The 17,670-nt window shown below is 44.6% G+C and overlaps 1 protein-coding gene across 1 annotated transcript in view; it reads right to left on the reverse strand.

Moving 5' to 3' along the window:
- The window catches only part of ccdc9 (coiled-coil domain containing 9), a 68,023-nt gene that overhangs the window by 21,680 nt on the left and 28,673 nt on the right, over window positions 1-17,670 (reverse strand). The window contains exons 10-11 of the mRNA XM_084309202.1: window positions 10,602-10,783; window positions 6,107-6,168 (exon numbers count right to left, since the gene is read on the reverse strand). Of these exons, the coding sequence (XP_084165328.1) occupies window positions 6,107-6,168; window positions 10,602-10,783 (244 nt within the window). The remainder of the gene's footprint in view (window positions 1-6,106; window positions 6,169-10,601; window positions 10,784-17,670) is intronic.

A 17,670-nucleotide genomic window follows, 5' to 3' on the forward strand; every position in this document is an offset into this window, starting at 1 on the left:
GGGCCTAAGCAATCTACTGCTGTGTTAATCGCGGTGAATCATGAATGAATGAGACTGCAACGTTAAGAGTCAGAGGCTAACAAACTTTAAACTGTAAATAAGAGGGAGTGGGAGACCAAAGTGGAGAGAGCGTCTCAGCCAATCACACGCTACAAGGCGGGGCCTTGCCCAGATATGCAGTGGTCAGACCTAGATAGTCAGACCTATTGAACACTACACAAGCTAGCTCTCCATTGGGTCTGAACTTGCCACATCAAGACGTAAACAAATAGCTTCCCGGTGAACATAGTAATCAATAAAGTCACTACTCACTACGATGCTGTGGTGGTGTCATGTCTCTCATTCCATAATGAATTCCTGGCACTGAAATCATATTAAGGTGTGGGGAAAACGCGAATTTCTCCATTTCTCTGTATTAGCCAACAATACTTAAACAAGCCTTGTTCAAATGGACCACACACGGATAAAACGGCAAAATCATCTTTTTCCTAAAGCTTAAAATGTGATTACAGCGGAAGGAATTCACCACGGGACGAGAGGCGAGACGCCATGTCATCACCACGGCAACTCAAATTAACGTCCATCGATTGACGTCTTCGCTGGGAAGCTATTCGTTTCCTCGGTCCCATGGAGTCTAGACGGTCGAGCCAGGGCAGAGTAGACTCGGAGGGGACAGTGATTGGGATATGGGGCGCCGTTGTGCTCAAACAGACAAACAGAACACGCACACACTTAAACTCAGTCCCATGCCATGGTCTGACCTGAGGCCCTGCCCCGTGGCTCTGTGCGGGAGTCCCTGGCTGCAGGGAGGACACAAATGTCACACCCAAAATACACACATATTATATCCACAACAAAACTATCTTGTTAAAAAAAAGAAATAATCATAACCACAGTAATAGTAGACAACTACCCCCCCCCCCCTGCTAGAACCTGTCACCTCTATTCAGCACAACACTGGCAAGGAAAGGGGGGAAGGATAAGGGGGGAGGGGGGAGATTTGGCCACAAGGGAAAAACAGCTCACATTTACATAACGGGCTTAATCATTTGGGGGAGTGACTTTGTGTTGAATCCTGTAATTGCCTGTGTGTTTTGTGTGTGTGTGTGTGTGTGTGTGTGTGTGTGTGTGTGTGTGTGTGTGTGTGTGTGTGTGTGTTTTGAAGTGACTTTATCTCACACAAGGAGAGAGACGTGCAGGTCCGCTGTCCGTGTCCCAGCCGAGGTCATTCATTCATTTCATTCAACCTTCATTTCGTCTTGCAAATCATTGCGAATTCAACTCAATGAACTGTGGATCTGAAGTGTGTAAGCCAATCATTGGAATGAGTATGATAAGGTCCAGTAGACCAATGCAATAATGAAGTGATATACGGGGGACTATCTCCAACAATGGCTTTATATAGAGAAATAGATGCCAGTGCAAATCATGTCTCTCTGCCAGAGAGGACCACCCAACCTTATTAGAAGATGAAATGGTAAGTAATAACACACTGGACCACTGCTATACAACAATCAAGCAGGCTTACCGTGCTTTTCCAAGAGCTCCCCTGGGCAAGTCCGACCATGCAATGCTGCTGCTCATTCCAACATATAAACAAAAACTTAAATCCATTAAACCAACGGAAAAATCTGTCAGGTCCTGGTCAGCAGAGGCCACCGAAAAGTTGCGCGCTTGTCTCGCATGCACTGACTGGGACGAGTTCCGCGCAGCCGGCGATCTGCATGACTACACCGACACAGTGACGTCATACATCCACTTCTGTGAACAACTATGCATCCCATCAAAAACGGTCAAGTTCTACAACAACAATAAACCCTGGTTCACCAAAGAAATTCAACAACTAAGAAAAGAGAAAAACACTGCCTACATAACAGGAATAAAAGAACACTATAGTGACTGCAAAATACAAATTAAGGGCTGCAATAAGAAAAGCAAAATCCAACTACACCGCCAAACTAGAACAACAAATCACAACCAACGATACAAGAACCATCTGGAAAAAACTCCAGGACATTACCAACTACAAAAAGAACCCCCCCCCCCCATACCTGACAGTGATGACCAGCTCCCGGACAAACTCAACATCTTCTACACTAGATTTGAACAGACCCCCCCCCCCACCCCCCTCCCCCCTGCCACCTCCCCCCTTCCACATCCAAGAGGAAGAGGTGAGGACCACCTTCAAGAGGATAAAGAAAAATAAAGCAGCAGGCCCAGATAACATCAGTTCATCTGTCCTATATCACTGTGCTGCAGAACTGGCCCCCATCTTCACCAACATTTTTAACACCTCCCTCCGTAATTGCTCAGTCCCCCAATGTCTCAAACAGTCCACCATCATCCCTGTCCCAAAATCCAATAATATCTCCTGCCTTAACGATTACAGACCAATTGCCCTCACATCCGTAGTAATGAAATCATTTGAACGCATCATTCTCACCCACCTCAAAACCAGCACCACCCCCCTCATGGACCCACATCAATTTGCCTACAGAACCAACAGGTCTGTGGATGACAGTCAACACAGCCACTCACCACCTGCTGCAACACCTGGAAACCCGCAACTCATACGCCCGCATTCTGGTTATGGACTTCAGTTCTGCATTCAACACAATCATCCCAGCCAAACTCATCAATAAACTTCTGGACATGAACATTGACCCCTGCATCTGCCACTGGATCCACAGCTTCCTCTCCAACAGACAACAGAAGGTCAAAATAAATAACATCACATCCCACCCTTTATATCTCAGCACAGGAGCCCCCCAAGGCTGCGTCCTTTCACCCTGGCTTTTCTCCCTATACACCAACCTGCTCATATCCCTCCACAACTCCGTAAAAATATATAAATATGCAGACGACACAACCCTTATAGGCCTCATCACAGACAATAACGAAACAGAATACCGTACACAAATCAACCACACACTCACCTGGTGCACAGACAATAACCTCCTTCTCAACTCATAAAAAACCCAAGAACTCATCATAGATTTCAGACGCCAGCCAAACCCCAAAACCCCCATATCCATCTCCGGCAAACCCATAATCACCACAGATTCCTTCAAATTTCTCGGCACTCACATAAGCAATAACCTCAAATGGAAAACCAACACAGACCACATACACAAAAAAGCAAATCAAAGACACTTCTTCCTCCGCCAGCTTAAGAAATACAGAGTCAATAAACATCTCTTGCTCCGTTTCTACCAGGCCATTATACAAAGCATCCTCACCTTCTCCATAACTGTTTGGTACAGCAATCTGGACACTCACTCAAAAAACAAACTACAAAGAATCATTAATAAATCCTCAAAAATAATCTGCACCCCCCTCCCTTCTCTCGAATCACTCCACCGCCAAATCACAATCAGGAGAGCCAGGAAAATCATCTCCGACCCCACTCACCCAGCACACCACATCTTCCAGCTGCTGCCCTCCGGGAGGCGCTACAGATCCCTGACCACCAAAACAACCCGGTTCAAAAACAGCTTCTTCCCCACTGCCATACGGACACTGAACTCCCTGTAGCACCCCCCCCCCCCTCCCTGTAGTACCCCCCGCAACCCCCCTTACCTCTGCTGACATGGACATGGACAAACTCTGAACTGTATCTATGTAATTGTGTTTTCTTTTATGTACGCTGTAAGTGATGTTATATGTTCTATGTTTTTATGTTTTTATGTTGGAACTGCTATGCTATGCACTGAAACCAAATTCCACCAGCCTGGCTGGGTGGTCATTAAAGAAATTGAACCATCACCGGTGAATCGGTGATAGATCTGAGGGCTGAGTGATATATAGAATCCAAGGGCCGAAAAATGGAAGCAGTAGCATATCTATAAATCACATCTCCATAATCCAAGACAGATAGAAAAAACTGCTTCAACGTCCCTCTTTCTGCTAATCACCGGGAAGATGGTTCTGTTCCTGTACAAGAAGCCAATCTTTTGCCAGTTTACTGGCAAGATTGTCTATATATGGTATTAAAATGTAGATTTCTCACAGATGCCGGGGCGACAGTGGCTCAGGAGGTAGAGCGGTCGTCTGGTAATCAGAAGGTTCCCAGTTAGATTCAGACTCCTCCCAGCAGTGCATCGAAGTGTCCTTGAGCGAGACACTTAACCCCTAACTTCTCCAGGTCCCCCTTCTTGTTCCTGCTGGCCATCGATTGGACCATGAAGAAGACAACCGAAGGAGCCAGAAACGGCATCCAGTGGACACTGATGCACCAGCTTGAAGACCTCGATTTTGCAGATGACCTAGCTCTCTTATCACACAGTCACCAGCAAATGCAACAAAAGACCAACAAACTAAAAGGAAACGGCCTCAACTCTAAGAATGAAGATCAATAGGGTAAAAACCAAGATTATGAAGATCAACACAAAGTGCCAGCAAAACATTGAACTAGAGGGAGAGGCCATCGAAGAAACTAACTCCTTCACCTACCTTGGGAGCGTAGTAGATACAGCGGGTGGCACAGAAGAAGACATCAGAGTGCGAATCGGAAAAGCAAGAACGGCATACAACCTACTTGGTCGAGTATGGAGGTCCCGCGAAATAAAAACCAACACAAAGCTGAGGATCTTTAACTCCAATGTTAAATCAGTCCTCCTGTATGGCTCGGAGACCTGGAAGACAACCGTAGGGCTGAAGCAGAAAGTACAGTCCTTCATAAATTCCTGCCTCCGCCGCATTCTAAGAGTGAGATGGCCAAATGTCATTACAAATCTGGACCTGTGGGAGCGCACAAAACAACTAGCCCCGCCAGAAGAAATAAAGAAGAGAAAGTGGATGTGGATAGGCCATACCCTGAGAAAGGAAGACACCAACATCACCCGGCAAGCCCTACAATGGAACCCACCTGGAAAGAGGAAACACGGCAGGCCTCGAAACACCTGGCGCCGTTCTTGGGAAGGGGAAATGAAAGAGGCTGGACTGAGATGGCACAACATCGTTCGGGAGGCCAAAAACCGTGCAACATGGAAAGAAATCGTCAGTGGCCTATGCTCCGCAGGGAGTGCAAAGGCTTAAGTAAGTAAGTAAGCTCCAGGTTGAAGACTAAATGAGCAGGTTGGCACCTTGCATGTTCGCCTCCACTGTCGGTGTGTGATTGTGTGAGTGAACGGGTGAATGTGAGGCATAAGTTGTAAAGCGCTTTGGATAAAAGTGCTATATAAATGCAGTCCATATCCATACAAATGCAGTCCATATCCACATAAATGCAGTCCATATCATGCAAAGATATTTGTATTCTAAAAAAAGTTGTATAAATGGTGAACCCAAGATTGATTCCTGTGGGACGCCTTTTGTAATGGATAAGAACTGAATGTTTTCTTTTGTCTAGGGCGGATACTATATCATTCACAACTAAAGCAATGGCTGAGATTATGCTCTAAACCCAGATGGGTGAGGGCTGAATACAGAGCGAGTTCAGAGAAATGCTTTGAGTTGGTTATTTAGAATATTTACCAATGATTCCAGGATCTTTGCTAGACAGGACAGTTTGGAGATCGGTCGATAATTATTTAGGTCACTCCTATCTGCACAGTTAAGTAAAAGACGACACATGAGCTGTTTTCCAGGTACCAGGAACTATGCCTGCTGACAGAGAAAGATTAAATATATGAGTTGTTTTGCTCTGTAATTAATGGAGCAGCTAGCCGGAGGAAAGAAAGATATAAAGGAATGATGGGGGCGTGAGGTCTCCAGTAAGGTTAAGGTAAGAGTTCGGTTTATAAAAAGGTAATGGCGTGTAAACAGTGAGTCGTGATGTTCGTACTTTCATCCAGAATGTCCCTGGTGACCCCACTCTCATCTGCTATTGCGTAACCACGGAGACAACACCTTGTAGGTCTTTTCTCAGGGGAGACGGTTTGTATGCATGTGTGTGTGTGTAGGTAAGAGTTAAGTTTATAAAGGTCATGGTGTCGTGATGTTCGTACTTTCATCCAGAATGTCCCTGGTGACATCTGCTATTGTGTAACCCACGGAGACAACACCTTTTCTCAGGGGAGACGGTTTGTATGTTGTATGTGTGTGTGTGTGTGTGTGTGTGCGTGCGTGCGTGCGTGCATGTGTGTGTGTGTGTAGGGCGACTTGCCTCTTCTGCCACCCTGTTCTGGCACCATGCCCTCTGCAGCCACAGATGGGTCCTCCTTGAACCTGTGAAAAACACCTCGGGATCAGACAACACAACACAACGCAAACAGCCGGCAAAGATCAATGCACCCGCTGCCACGACAAATCAGCATCTTGACGATCCCTGTTGTCTCGTCCCCACACACACACACACACACACACCCCCCTCCTCTATCTCTCCTTCCCGACTCCCCCCTTCTTGTTCTAGTCTTCTGCTCCACTCTAGTTTATTCCTCCTTCATACCCCTTTCCCTCTAAAGCAGTGGTTCTCAACCTGTGGTACGCGTACCACTAGTGGTACGTGGTGGTACTGCTAGTGGTACTTGAATAAAAAATGAAATACTCCCACTTTTCTGAAAAGAGTTGTTGTTAAATCTGACATTACAAAAAACTAAAAATCCATCAAAATCTGTGTTGTTGCAGGGCGGCTAGGTGGTGCAGTGGGCAAGGCGCTCACCTCCAATGCTGGAGACGCTGGGTTCGATCCAAGCGCTCCACATTGCTTTCAGTTTAGCTGGTCGTCCGTACTAATACACATTGGCAGTGTTAAGACAATGTCTACATTTATGTTTGTTTCATATTATATATTATTTATATTATATATATACAATGTGGGAATGGTTCATTTTTCCTAAATACATTCTAGGGGTATGATTTGTGACAAGATGGCCGCCAACCCTGAGCTGCTGTGATGAGAGTTGGTTGCTGCAGGGGGTAATGAGCAGCAATGCAATTCAGGTGTGAATGCCATCTTGGGGTGGAATAGGCAGAGGAAAAAAATTCTTTGCAGTGGAAGGACTAGTTTCCTTCAGTGGGAGAAGAATGCCCATTTAGAATTAGAAAAGAGAGAACCAAGTGAAAGAATCACTCCAGAGACGCCATTGGTATGTATGTTTGTAGTTGTGTAATTGTGAATTTAAATCACTATAAATTGTACCTGTGGAGGGCTGGGTTGGTGGCAATTTTTTGGGAATCATTCCAATTAATGAATGTTTGGGTGTACTGTGTAACTAGATAGGAGGGGATGCCTTTTGGCAAGCTGTTTTGTTTACTTTGGGTTGGATCTGGTCCATTGTGATCAAGTAACAATTGTTTGGTTAAATGTAATTCAAACATAATTGATTTGGTCTGGTTAAATTTAAAGTAAAATGTATTTGGAAGGTTGGTAGACTAATTTGGTTAAATTGAAATTCAAACTAATTGATTTGGTCTGTAAAATAGCCAAAGAATGTATAAAATGTAATTTGGTTAAATTGAAATTCAAACTAATTGATTTGGTCTGTAAAATAGCCAAAGAATGTATAAAATGTAATTTGGTTAAATTGAAGTTCAAACTAAATTGATTTGGTCTGTAAAATAGCCAAATGATGTATAAAATGTAATTTGGTTAAATTGAAATTCTAACTAAATTGATTTAGTCTGTAAAATAGCCAAATGATGTATAAAATGTAATTTGGTTAAATTGAAATTCAAACTAATTGATTTGGTCTGTAAAATAGCCAAAGAATGTATAAAATATAATTTGGTTAAATTGAAATTCAAACTAAATTGATTTGGTCTGTAAAATAGACAAATGATGTATAAAATGTAATTTGGTTAAATTGAAATTCAAACTAAATTGATTTGGTCTGTAAAATAGCCAAATAATATATAAAATGTGTTTGGAGGGAAGAAATAATCATATACTGAAAATACTACAATTGAAGTGTATTTGATTATTTGGCATGCACTTGTTATTTGTGGAGTGGCTAATTTTTGTGTTTTTCTTTAAAGGTTTTCAACCTACTTCTGATGATGCAACAAATGATGATGTGTTGGAGCAAAAAGTCATTAAAATCTGCAATATGAAGTCAAGTTGTCCCAGCGTCCTCTGTTGAGGTTCAAGCCGTTTTCAAGTTTGGGCAGCACTGGTACCAAAGGGGGGAAAAAAACCACATAACTTGACAGGCAGTATTAGGGGGTGGGAAACTGATGGGTGGGGATCGGACGTTGTGGACAGCGACTCCTACAGGTCGGTTGGTGCGCCTGCGCAGTAGAATCAGGAAGCGACGGGGGCGGCGTCCCTCCAAAGCGCAGACCCCTGACGCTGAAAGATCGCGCTGCGCAGGTGAAAAGATGCAACGGCTGCTACCTCGAGTACCGGAGGGGACTCGTGCAATGTATGGCTTCGTCCACATTACAGCCGGCTTGTGGGAGGCAAAAAACAGCGTTCGAGACAGGGGAGGGTTGAATTGGATGATACGAAATTGGGATGGGAGAAAAATAGAAAAATGGGAGAAAAAGTGGATACAAAAAAAATCTGTTGTTGCTAATCATTGACACATGCCTAGCCTGTAATAACTCCCCCAGAAAAATTTACTTTGCATTTGATATATTGAAAATATTTGACTTTGTGTTTTTCCCCCAATAATTTGTGATGCCATCACACAAACTGGCATTTAAAGGGTTACAATTCAAAAATGTATTGAATGTGTTTTCTTTTTTCCCCCCAATAATTTGTGATGCCCATCACAAACACTGGCATTTAAAGGGTAAAAATTCAAAGATTCCTGCACCAGAATGCAGGAAATTAAGTCTTTGTAACTAAATAATTCCTGGTGGGGGACCCCCACTTAGAAAGTGGCCTGACTGTGGCTATATTTCACACTATTGTGAAGTGAGTGTGCGTGCGTGCGTGTGTGTGAGAGAGAATGAAGGACACTTGCTTGCTGTGTGAGAGAGAGAGAGAATTAAGTACATTTGCTGAAATACAGTAGTTCTTCATTTTCTCACTTGCTATGTGAGAATGTTAGTTATGTTCTCAATGCCCCTTGCATTGTATGAGTTGTGTGGAAGAGTTTGCTAGTTCTAGTGCTACCCCTTTGTACATTGTGGCTGTGGCTGTGTCTGACAAAAGTTAACAATAAATAATGGTATTAGGAATACATTTGCCTCCTGCGTGAACTGTGCATAGCTGAATAGACTGTATTTTAACGTCGGTCATATGGTGGTACTTGGTGTAAAAAGGTTGAGAACCACTGCTCTAAAGGTTACCAGTCCTTCTCTGCATCTCAATCTCATCACAGTCATTAAGGAGGTTATGTTTTGGCCCCGTTTGTCAGTGAACAAGATATCTCCTAAGTAATGGCACCTGGCACCAGGCACACATCACACAACACAATGGCTGAACGGCTCAGGAGACAGGGATTGATATCAGCCAATTAAGGGGAAATGGATGATTAGGGGTGGCCTTGATGTCGGAGACCCGATTGGGAATTTGTCCAGGAACATTGGGGAACCCCCTACTCTTTGCAATAGGCATCCTGGGTTCTTTAACGACCGAGATTCAGTCAGGACCTCGGTTTACCGTCTCATCCGAAGGATGGCACTCGCAGCTATACGGTATCCCCATCACTCGAACCGGTGGTCTTCAGATCAGGAGTCCGGAGCTCTACTCATGTAGCCACGATGCCAACAGCGTTGCAACATAACCTAGTATTATCTGTGAAGGAGGAGTGAGGACAGGCAGCCTATACCAAGCTGCCAATAACCCTTTCACTGCCGCCCTACCAAATGGTTAACCCTTTCACTGCAACAATACACAGAAGGTTAACCCTTTCACTGCCACACTACAGAATGTTAACCCTTTACTAGTTCTGTAGTGTGGCAGTGAAAGGGTTAAACTCCACTAAATCACTGCTCGTTGGTGCAAAACTCCCGCTCGCGGAGGACGCCCCCAAACGCATTACTGGCTCAGAGATGAGTGACGGTGCAATCAGCTGTAGTGACTACATCGGTGCTGTATTCGGTTGTTAAGTCGCGACGTATCGACCTTCCAATAAACAGTTTCCGGGGGCCAATCTTCCTGCGCTGGCTGAGGCTCTGGTCTTTTCAACATTGCCCCAGTGCGGTGTCCCGTTGTTTTAATAGATCCGAGTTTGGGGTTTGTGCTCCTAGTGTCTCTCACTGTCTGAAGCGGAGCGTTTGGCGTCAAAGAGTAAAAAACAACCAAATCACTCTTGCTCAAATGGGAAGTGTGGTTCAACAGATACAGATTGTGTAGTCCTCCCTTTCACCAGTAACACATTGCTCTAGCCTTATATTGGCTCAATTTGCACAGGTTTATCATCATCATCTCCAATTCTGGCACACGTTTTTGATATCACAGATGCTATTCTAGACAATGCCAATTTCAGTGGTGGCACCAATATGAGTGGGGGAGAAATAGCCTGTTAACGCCAAGTGAAAAAAAAATAGTTCCATCGATTATAGTTTATAAACATGGATTTACAGCCCGTGTTTGATGAGACTGGCAATATAGGCAACTCTAGTTTCTGTCATCTACCCGGTAGATTGCAGAGGGTGAAAGTAACTGCAATGCATGTAGATTGTAGTCGCTGCATCTTCCTCTTCCTCACATTAGCTCTCTCTCTATCGTTTCTTTGTGCGTCATCACCCCATCTCTTTTGTCCTCTTACATGGTGTCTGTCTTCTGTGCATCCCACTCCCGTTTCCACTGTCCCGTGGCGTTGCGGTGTCTCGCCATTCTCTCCTCGTCGATCTGCTCGCGCTCCTTCTTCCAGCTCAGGTACTGCGCCCTCTCCCGACCCGTCATGGACATGGTCATGTCCGTAGAACCTTTGAGACCGGGCCTTCGGCTCTGGAGAGAAGGAGAGAGAGAGAGAGTTGAAAATAAAGAGGGAGGAAAATGACTGTCAGATTCAGCCTTCAAGACAGGCTTGCGCATAACGGAGGATAGAGAGAGCTATGGAGGGGGCCTTTGTTTGTTTGTGTGTGGAGGGTAAATATGAAGGCAACATCAAAATGTATTTATTCTCTCTCCCCCTCTCCTCTCCCTCGTGTGCGAGTCTTTATAATTGAAACTTATACGTTCAGTCTAGTGTTTTTGATTTAACGTTCCGCTGTGATAACTTTTTCCTCTAACAAAATAATCACCTCTTTTGTCATTGTCAGCTCTTTGTTGTATGTTTTTACAGTGCGAGTTGAATACATTTTTTTTTGTGATACAAAAAAGACTTCCTCTCCTTCCTTCGAGTTGGTACCTGCTCACCTGGAAGGTGTTAAGTGGGGGAGAGGTTATGTATATTGCAATGGCCCTTGGGTAAAGTAGTTCAGCATGCATGTTAAGTGGGGGAGGGGTTATGTATATTGCAATGGCCCCTGGGTAAAGTAGTTCAGCATGCATGTTAAGTGGGGGAGGGGTTATGTATATTGCAATGGCCCCTGGGAAAAGTAGTTCAGCATGCATCATTAACATAAACAGCTCCAAGCTTTTCAAGGTCTCTGGCTCCGCCCGATTTGTACGCTGTGCCTGGTCACATAATTATTCAGATTCAAATTCTTTATTGCTTATATTTATTGTAACGTATACTATAACCGATAAGGCATACAGACCTTCATCAGCACTTTTGTTTACACCGTTTATTTCTTATATTTATATATTCAGAGTACATTTTAATGCCTATATTTATGTCTTTCTTCTATTACCCCACCCATAACTGTACCTCCCCTCCCCCTCCCCCATGTTGCTATGATGCCCGAATTTCCCCAAGGGGATGAGTAAGGGAATATCTTATCTTATCTCATCATTCCAATACCATTAGGTAGCAATATTGCTCTATTTGTGGTGGTGGTTTTATTTAAGAGTTTGTATCGAGACTAAACTCCTCATCCCAAGTGTTTCCCATCTGTATTCTCCCTCTTGAATGTTCAACTCTCTCACAGTTATGTTGTCCCACATGTGACTTCCATGTTGCTTCAGACAACCATTTACTGTCTGCATCTCACATTTCTATTACATTCAAGCTATTTTTGACAAGTCAGTCGTGATACATTGGCTCCTCCCAGGCAGCGTGTCGTGATGGTAAGTGCAAAGATGTGTAATGTTTTTTTTTTACATATTCATAGTGGAATGATGAAACAAGGCTTGAAATTTCCCCTCAAAGCAATCATTGGGTTTCCATAAACACATGATCTGAACCGGTATGTGCACATGCCCTGCCAGCAGGCTGCCTCTCCTGTCTGTCCCTCCAGTAGCATTGGATGTTGTTCCTCCAGCATAATTCCCTGAACCAAAGATATGCTGAAAAATTATTCTGCAGCATTCACAATTGGTTCTCTTTTTTTTCTATTTAAAGAAAAAAAATCATCAAATGAAAGCTTTTGTTATTGTACCCAAAAGACGTTTTCTTTTTCTTTTTCCTTCTGCCAACCGTGCCCGGAAGAAAATGCACGTGCATCATGGACAGTCAATCATGCATCTCAAAATGTAGTGCTGGTACTCACTGTAGTTAGACTGTACCCTAGGTTGTACTTTAGATTGTATAATATTGTACTGTATATTGTATATATGTATATTCCTCTTTACTTACTTTTTTTTACTCTATGAAGCACACTATCAGGGGCTCATACAGAACCAAGAATTTCAAACTTGAAACTTGGTATGCTTCAATCACGCTTCTCAAAATGTAGTGTTAGTATGCTTCAATCGCGCTTCTCAAAATGTAGTGTTAGTATTGAGAGAAAACGGTGCTTTTTCAATGTATGTGATGTATAGATTGGGGAGAGATGACCACAGCTAAAATGGTAGATCGAAATGTGCATGGAAGCAGGAGACGGTGATAGAACGGTGGTGGAACCAGTGGTTTCACAGGCACAGGCCGCGTCAGCGAGGGTTTTGTTATGAATTCCTTAGAAGAACATCTGAGATTAGAGTGTACTGTCTCGACGAGCAGGAGGGAGAGAGGTTCATCTTAATGCAACAGTGAATGAAACTGCATTTTAATGTGTGAAAGGTTAAACGCAGTTGTCATGACAACACGTCACATGACAACCAGAATGCGGGGCCGTCGTTGCGACGACGAACATCTATAAGTCGAACGGTGTTTCCGGGTGTTGAGCAGACTAGAATCTGACTCAGACTAGAATCTGACCGAGAGCGAGTAGGACTGAGATCACACAGAGGACCTTCTCTCCTCTCATCACGAGAGAGGGGGGGGGGGGGGGGGAGGAAGAATGCCACGACATCAGTAGCTTCGGCTACCACGAGGATGGTCTTAGGCTAACGAACAGGCCTGAACACTATTGGACTGAATCACAAAAGGACAATCTGAACACACCGAAAGATCATTAGAATAGACTCTTCAAGGACGATACAATTTGATAACATCTGATAACATCTGATTAGGAGGTTTCTGTTTAGAGAAATAAAACAACGCTTTTCCTCACAAGGTATCTCACGTTGTCGAAGTGTCGAATTCTTACGGAAGTGGAGGAGTATTATGGTTTATGGATTGCACTAATGGGGGAAGATAAGGATCTTATCTACCAGTATCGGAGACGTCAGGACCATTAAAAGTACACAACGCAGAGGAATTGGATGGAGAGCCAAACAGACGAAGACGTGATACTGGCCAGTTTGATCAGAATCTTACAGTTGATGCCGTTGGGACCCGGATTTGCAAGAGATTAAAACAACGGGAACAGTTGGTTGTTGATGACAGCCGGATTTGCAAGAGATAAGAACAACGGATAAAGACTTTTTCAATAATGGGGCGACAGTGGACAACAGTCATCAATGTGTGGGAGAATCATGATCGAAGCAAGGCCGGTCAGCCCTGGGAGAGAGCGGCGAGTCGAGCGGTCAGGAGGCGAACCAGCGCTGTAGGGGAAACAGCGCTCCGATCAAAAATGTGAGTTCACTGTGCACACGGTTGTTTTGATTTTAAGCCAAATAAAAACGAACAGATAGTGAATCCGTAAACGTAAACATTTCTAGTTCGACAGAGATGCCAGCTGTAATAATATGAGCAGAGAACCATGGTGAAAATCGAGGGTGTTATCTACAGAGAATGAAAAGCAAACGAGGCAGGCTGCACAGTTTTGGTTTAAGGAGGGTAAATGCGAGATGAGGAAAGGGGGGGGGGGCGCTTGAATCAGATCGAAAAATTGTTATGGCGGGACTGTTTTCATAACAGAAGGAAAGTCGAAAGGAGATTGTACCAGTGTGTATTATGTCCGATCAGGCAAGAGTATTAGTCTGAGAAAGCGTCCCCTGATAATGGATAGGAAAGAGAGGAAAAACAGCGGTGTTTTCAGGCCTTGGAAGGAAGGACAGCGGCCGTTTGTTGAGAGAGTAGCCATTTGCACCGAGTCAAAATGGCCGCAGAGCCACGAGGGGTTTAGAATCAGGAAGTGACACGTCACCTACAATCCTCTAGACTGAGTTTTGGCCGCCATCTAGGGGGGCAGTGGGATAATACAGGCAAATGGAGGAGTAGGTCGCCACCTAGTGGCGGAGGGGGGGGGGGGGGGGTAGTGCTGGGGAGTTTCCATTACCCATAGGGGAATATTTAGAGTTTAATTCAATTAAGGAGTTTAATTGCGGAGGGGGGGGGGTAGTGCTGGACAGTTTCCATTACCCATAGGCGAATATGTAGAGTTTAAGTTAATTAAGGAGTTGAATTTTTTCAAAATTACCAACTGCTTGTGTGTATACACGGTGGTGTATGTGAGAACTTTGTAAAGGAACTCAAAGTGTGGTATATAGAGCGACGGGACAGCTCCAGGGCGACGGTAGACAGCCCCGTAGGGTATAGAGCGACGGTGACGGCTCCAGGGCGATGGTAGACAGCCCCGTAGGGTATAGAGCGACGGTGACAGCTCCAGGGCGATGGTAGACAGCCCCGTAGGGTATAGAGCGACGGTGACAGCTCCAGGGCGACGGTAGACAGCCCCGTAGGGTATAGAGCAACGGTGACAGCTCCAGGGCGACGGTAGACAGCCCCGTAGGGTATAGGGCGACGGACAGCTCTGTTGTATGTTAGATGATAGTACGAGTACGTATGTGAGTTAGGAGCAGGGAACCAACCTGCTCTGTTGTATGTTAGAGCGATGCAAATAGTTTTAGGCACTGATTCTGGGTTTTTTGGTTGTTGCACTGTTTTTGGGTTATCACAAAGAGGCGGGAAGAGGGTCCGTGCGTGAGGATACCAAGTGCGTGGGATGCCAAAAGATAGGGGGACAGGGCTTATGTTGTGTGCTCGGTTGTATGTTATTATCATAATAATAAGATCGATATACAGGTTAATTAAATAAGTTTAATTATTAATTGATTAAATAAGAATTGCACAGAAAGATGGTGCAGTTATTTGAATGGGTTAATTATTGAATAAAGAGGGAGGTTGAATTCCAGTGGGGCCTTCTCACACCTAATAAATAGGCAGAGTCTTGAGGGGACACGTCACCAGAAAGAACTGGCGCGCGCTGGGGGTCACCCGTGGGACAAACGTAGAGCGCAGAGTGGGTATCGTTTAGCTGCTGGTGTCACGCCGGAAGACAACAAAACAGGGAACAGCCCTGTAGGATTAGATATGGGTGTTGAGAAGGTGGGGGACTAATAGAGAACAAATAGCGCCATGGGCTGTAGGACACTCACACCGTCCAACAGTCTGAAAGGGCGTGGCCATGGCAGGGGCTTGCAGAGGGAAAAAAAATATATAGAGAACGAGCTGCAGGCCCAAAGCCATGGTAGACTAATAGCAAAACAAGGGAAGTCGAATGGACAGACGACTGCCGGTGTTGTGTTTCTGCTTTCAAGGGGGGAATGACACCGACAGCGATGGAGATGGCCAGGAGACAGACTGGAGGAGGAGGAAGCCGCAGGGGCCAGGCACCGCAGCCTGGTCCACAGATGATCCACGACGAGAGAGAGGAGACGGCGGCGGTGGAGGAGCAGATGTGGAGAGGACAGCCAGAGACACTGAGCAGTAGCAGACCAGGGGAGACATTTTTGCCTAGGGGACCGCGCCCTGGGAGGGGGACCAGCTCAGGAAAGGAGCCGTCACTGAAAGGGGCCCTTGCCTAGAAGACGGGACCGGCCCGAGATGGGAGGTGTACTGTAAGAGAGGGAAGGGAGCGCTCTGATTTGGACGTGGGGTACCTGAGAGGGGGGCCGAAGGGTTTAGGTGTGTCGTTTGAAAAGTTGCAATCTGTGTTTTTCTCTGTCTCTCTCTCTCTCTCCTCCATGACCGTTGTTTATCCTTTCTGGTTTGGGTGTGATGCGGGTAATGGAAAACAAAAGGAAAACAGCAGACGGCGGGGCCCTAATTGTTATGAGTCTATTTTTGTGTATAATTAATTGAAAAACCAAGTAGTCTTATGATTCTGAGGGGTGATAAGAATCAAGGGGGGATTGAGAGAAAACGGTGCTTTTTCAATGTATGTGATGTATAGATTGGGGAGAGATGACCACAGCTAAAATGGTAGATCGAAATGTGCATGGAAGCAGGAGACGGTGATAGAACGGTGGTGGAACCAGTGGTTTCACAGGCACAGGCCGCGTCAGCGAGGGTTTTGTTATGAATTCCTTAGAAGAACATCTGAGATTAGAGTGTACTGTCTCGACGAGCAGGAGGGAGAGAGGTTCATCTTAATGCAACAGTGAATGAAACTGCATTTTAATGTGTGAAAGGTTAAACGCAGTTGTCATGACAACACGTCACATGACAACCAGAATGCGGGGCCGTCGTTGCGACGACGAACATCTATAAGTCGAACGGTGTTTCCGGGTGTTGAGCAGACTAGAATCTGACTCAGACTAGAATCTGACCGAGAGCGAGTAGGACTGAGATCACACAGAGGACCTTCTCTCCTCTCATCACGAGAGAGGGGGGGGGGGGGGGGGGGGGGAGGAAGAATGCCACGACATCAGTAGCTTCGGCTACCACGAGGATGGTCTTAGGCTAACGAACAGGCCTGAACACTATTGGACTGAATCACAAAAGGACAATCTGAACACACCGAAAGATCATTAGAATAGACTCTTCAAGGACGATACAATTTGATAACATCTGATAACATCTGATTAGGAGGTTTCTGTTTAGAGAAATAAAACAACGCTTTTCCTCACAAGGTATCTCACGTTGTCGAAGTGTCGAATTCTTACGGAAGTGGAGGAGTATTATGGTTTATGGATTGCACTAATGGGGGAAGATAAGGATCTTATCTACCAGTATCGGAGACGTCAGGACCATTAAAAGTACACAACGCAGAGGAATTGGATGGAGAGCCAAACAGACGAAGACGTGATACTGGCCAGTTTGATCAGAATCTTACAGTATGCTTCAATCGCGCTTCTCAAAATGTAGTGTTAGTATGCTTCAATAATCATGCTTCTCAAAATGTGGTGCCGGTATGCTTCAATCATGCTTCTCAAAATGAATAAAGTTTTTATGTAGAGTAATTATATATATATATATATATATATATATATATATATATATATATATATATATATATATATCCAGAGCTTTTAGAAAAGGTATGGAATAAAAGTATTGCTTTTCCCCCCAAAAAAGTTTTGATTAATGAATTTATCCTTTAAAAATATTTTTTTGCAGTTTAAGCTAAACTGCTAACAAGTTTCACTGTGGCTGAAGAAGAGTCAATACTGCAGTCTAACCCGTCATTTTCTCTCACGGACCCCATATGTCATTTCAAAACAAGCCTTTTGAAAGTCTGTTAGCT

Source organism: Notolepis coatsorum (genome assembly GCF_963971535.1).
Source record: "Notolepis coatsorum genome assembly, chromosome: 1".
NCBI lineage: Eukaryota > Metazoa > Chordata > Actinopteri > Aulopiformes > Paralepididae > Notolepis > Notolepis coatsorum.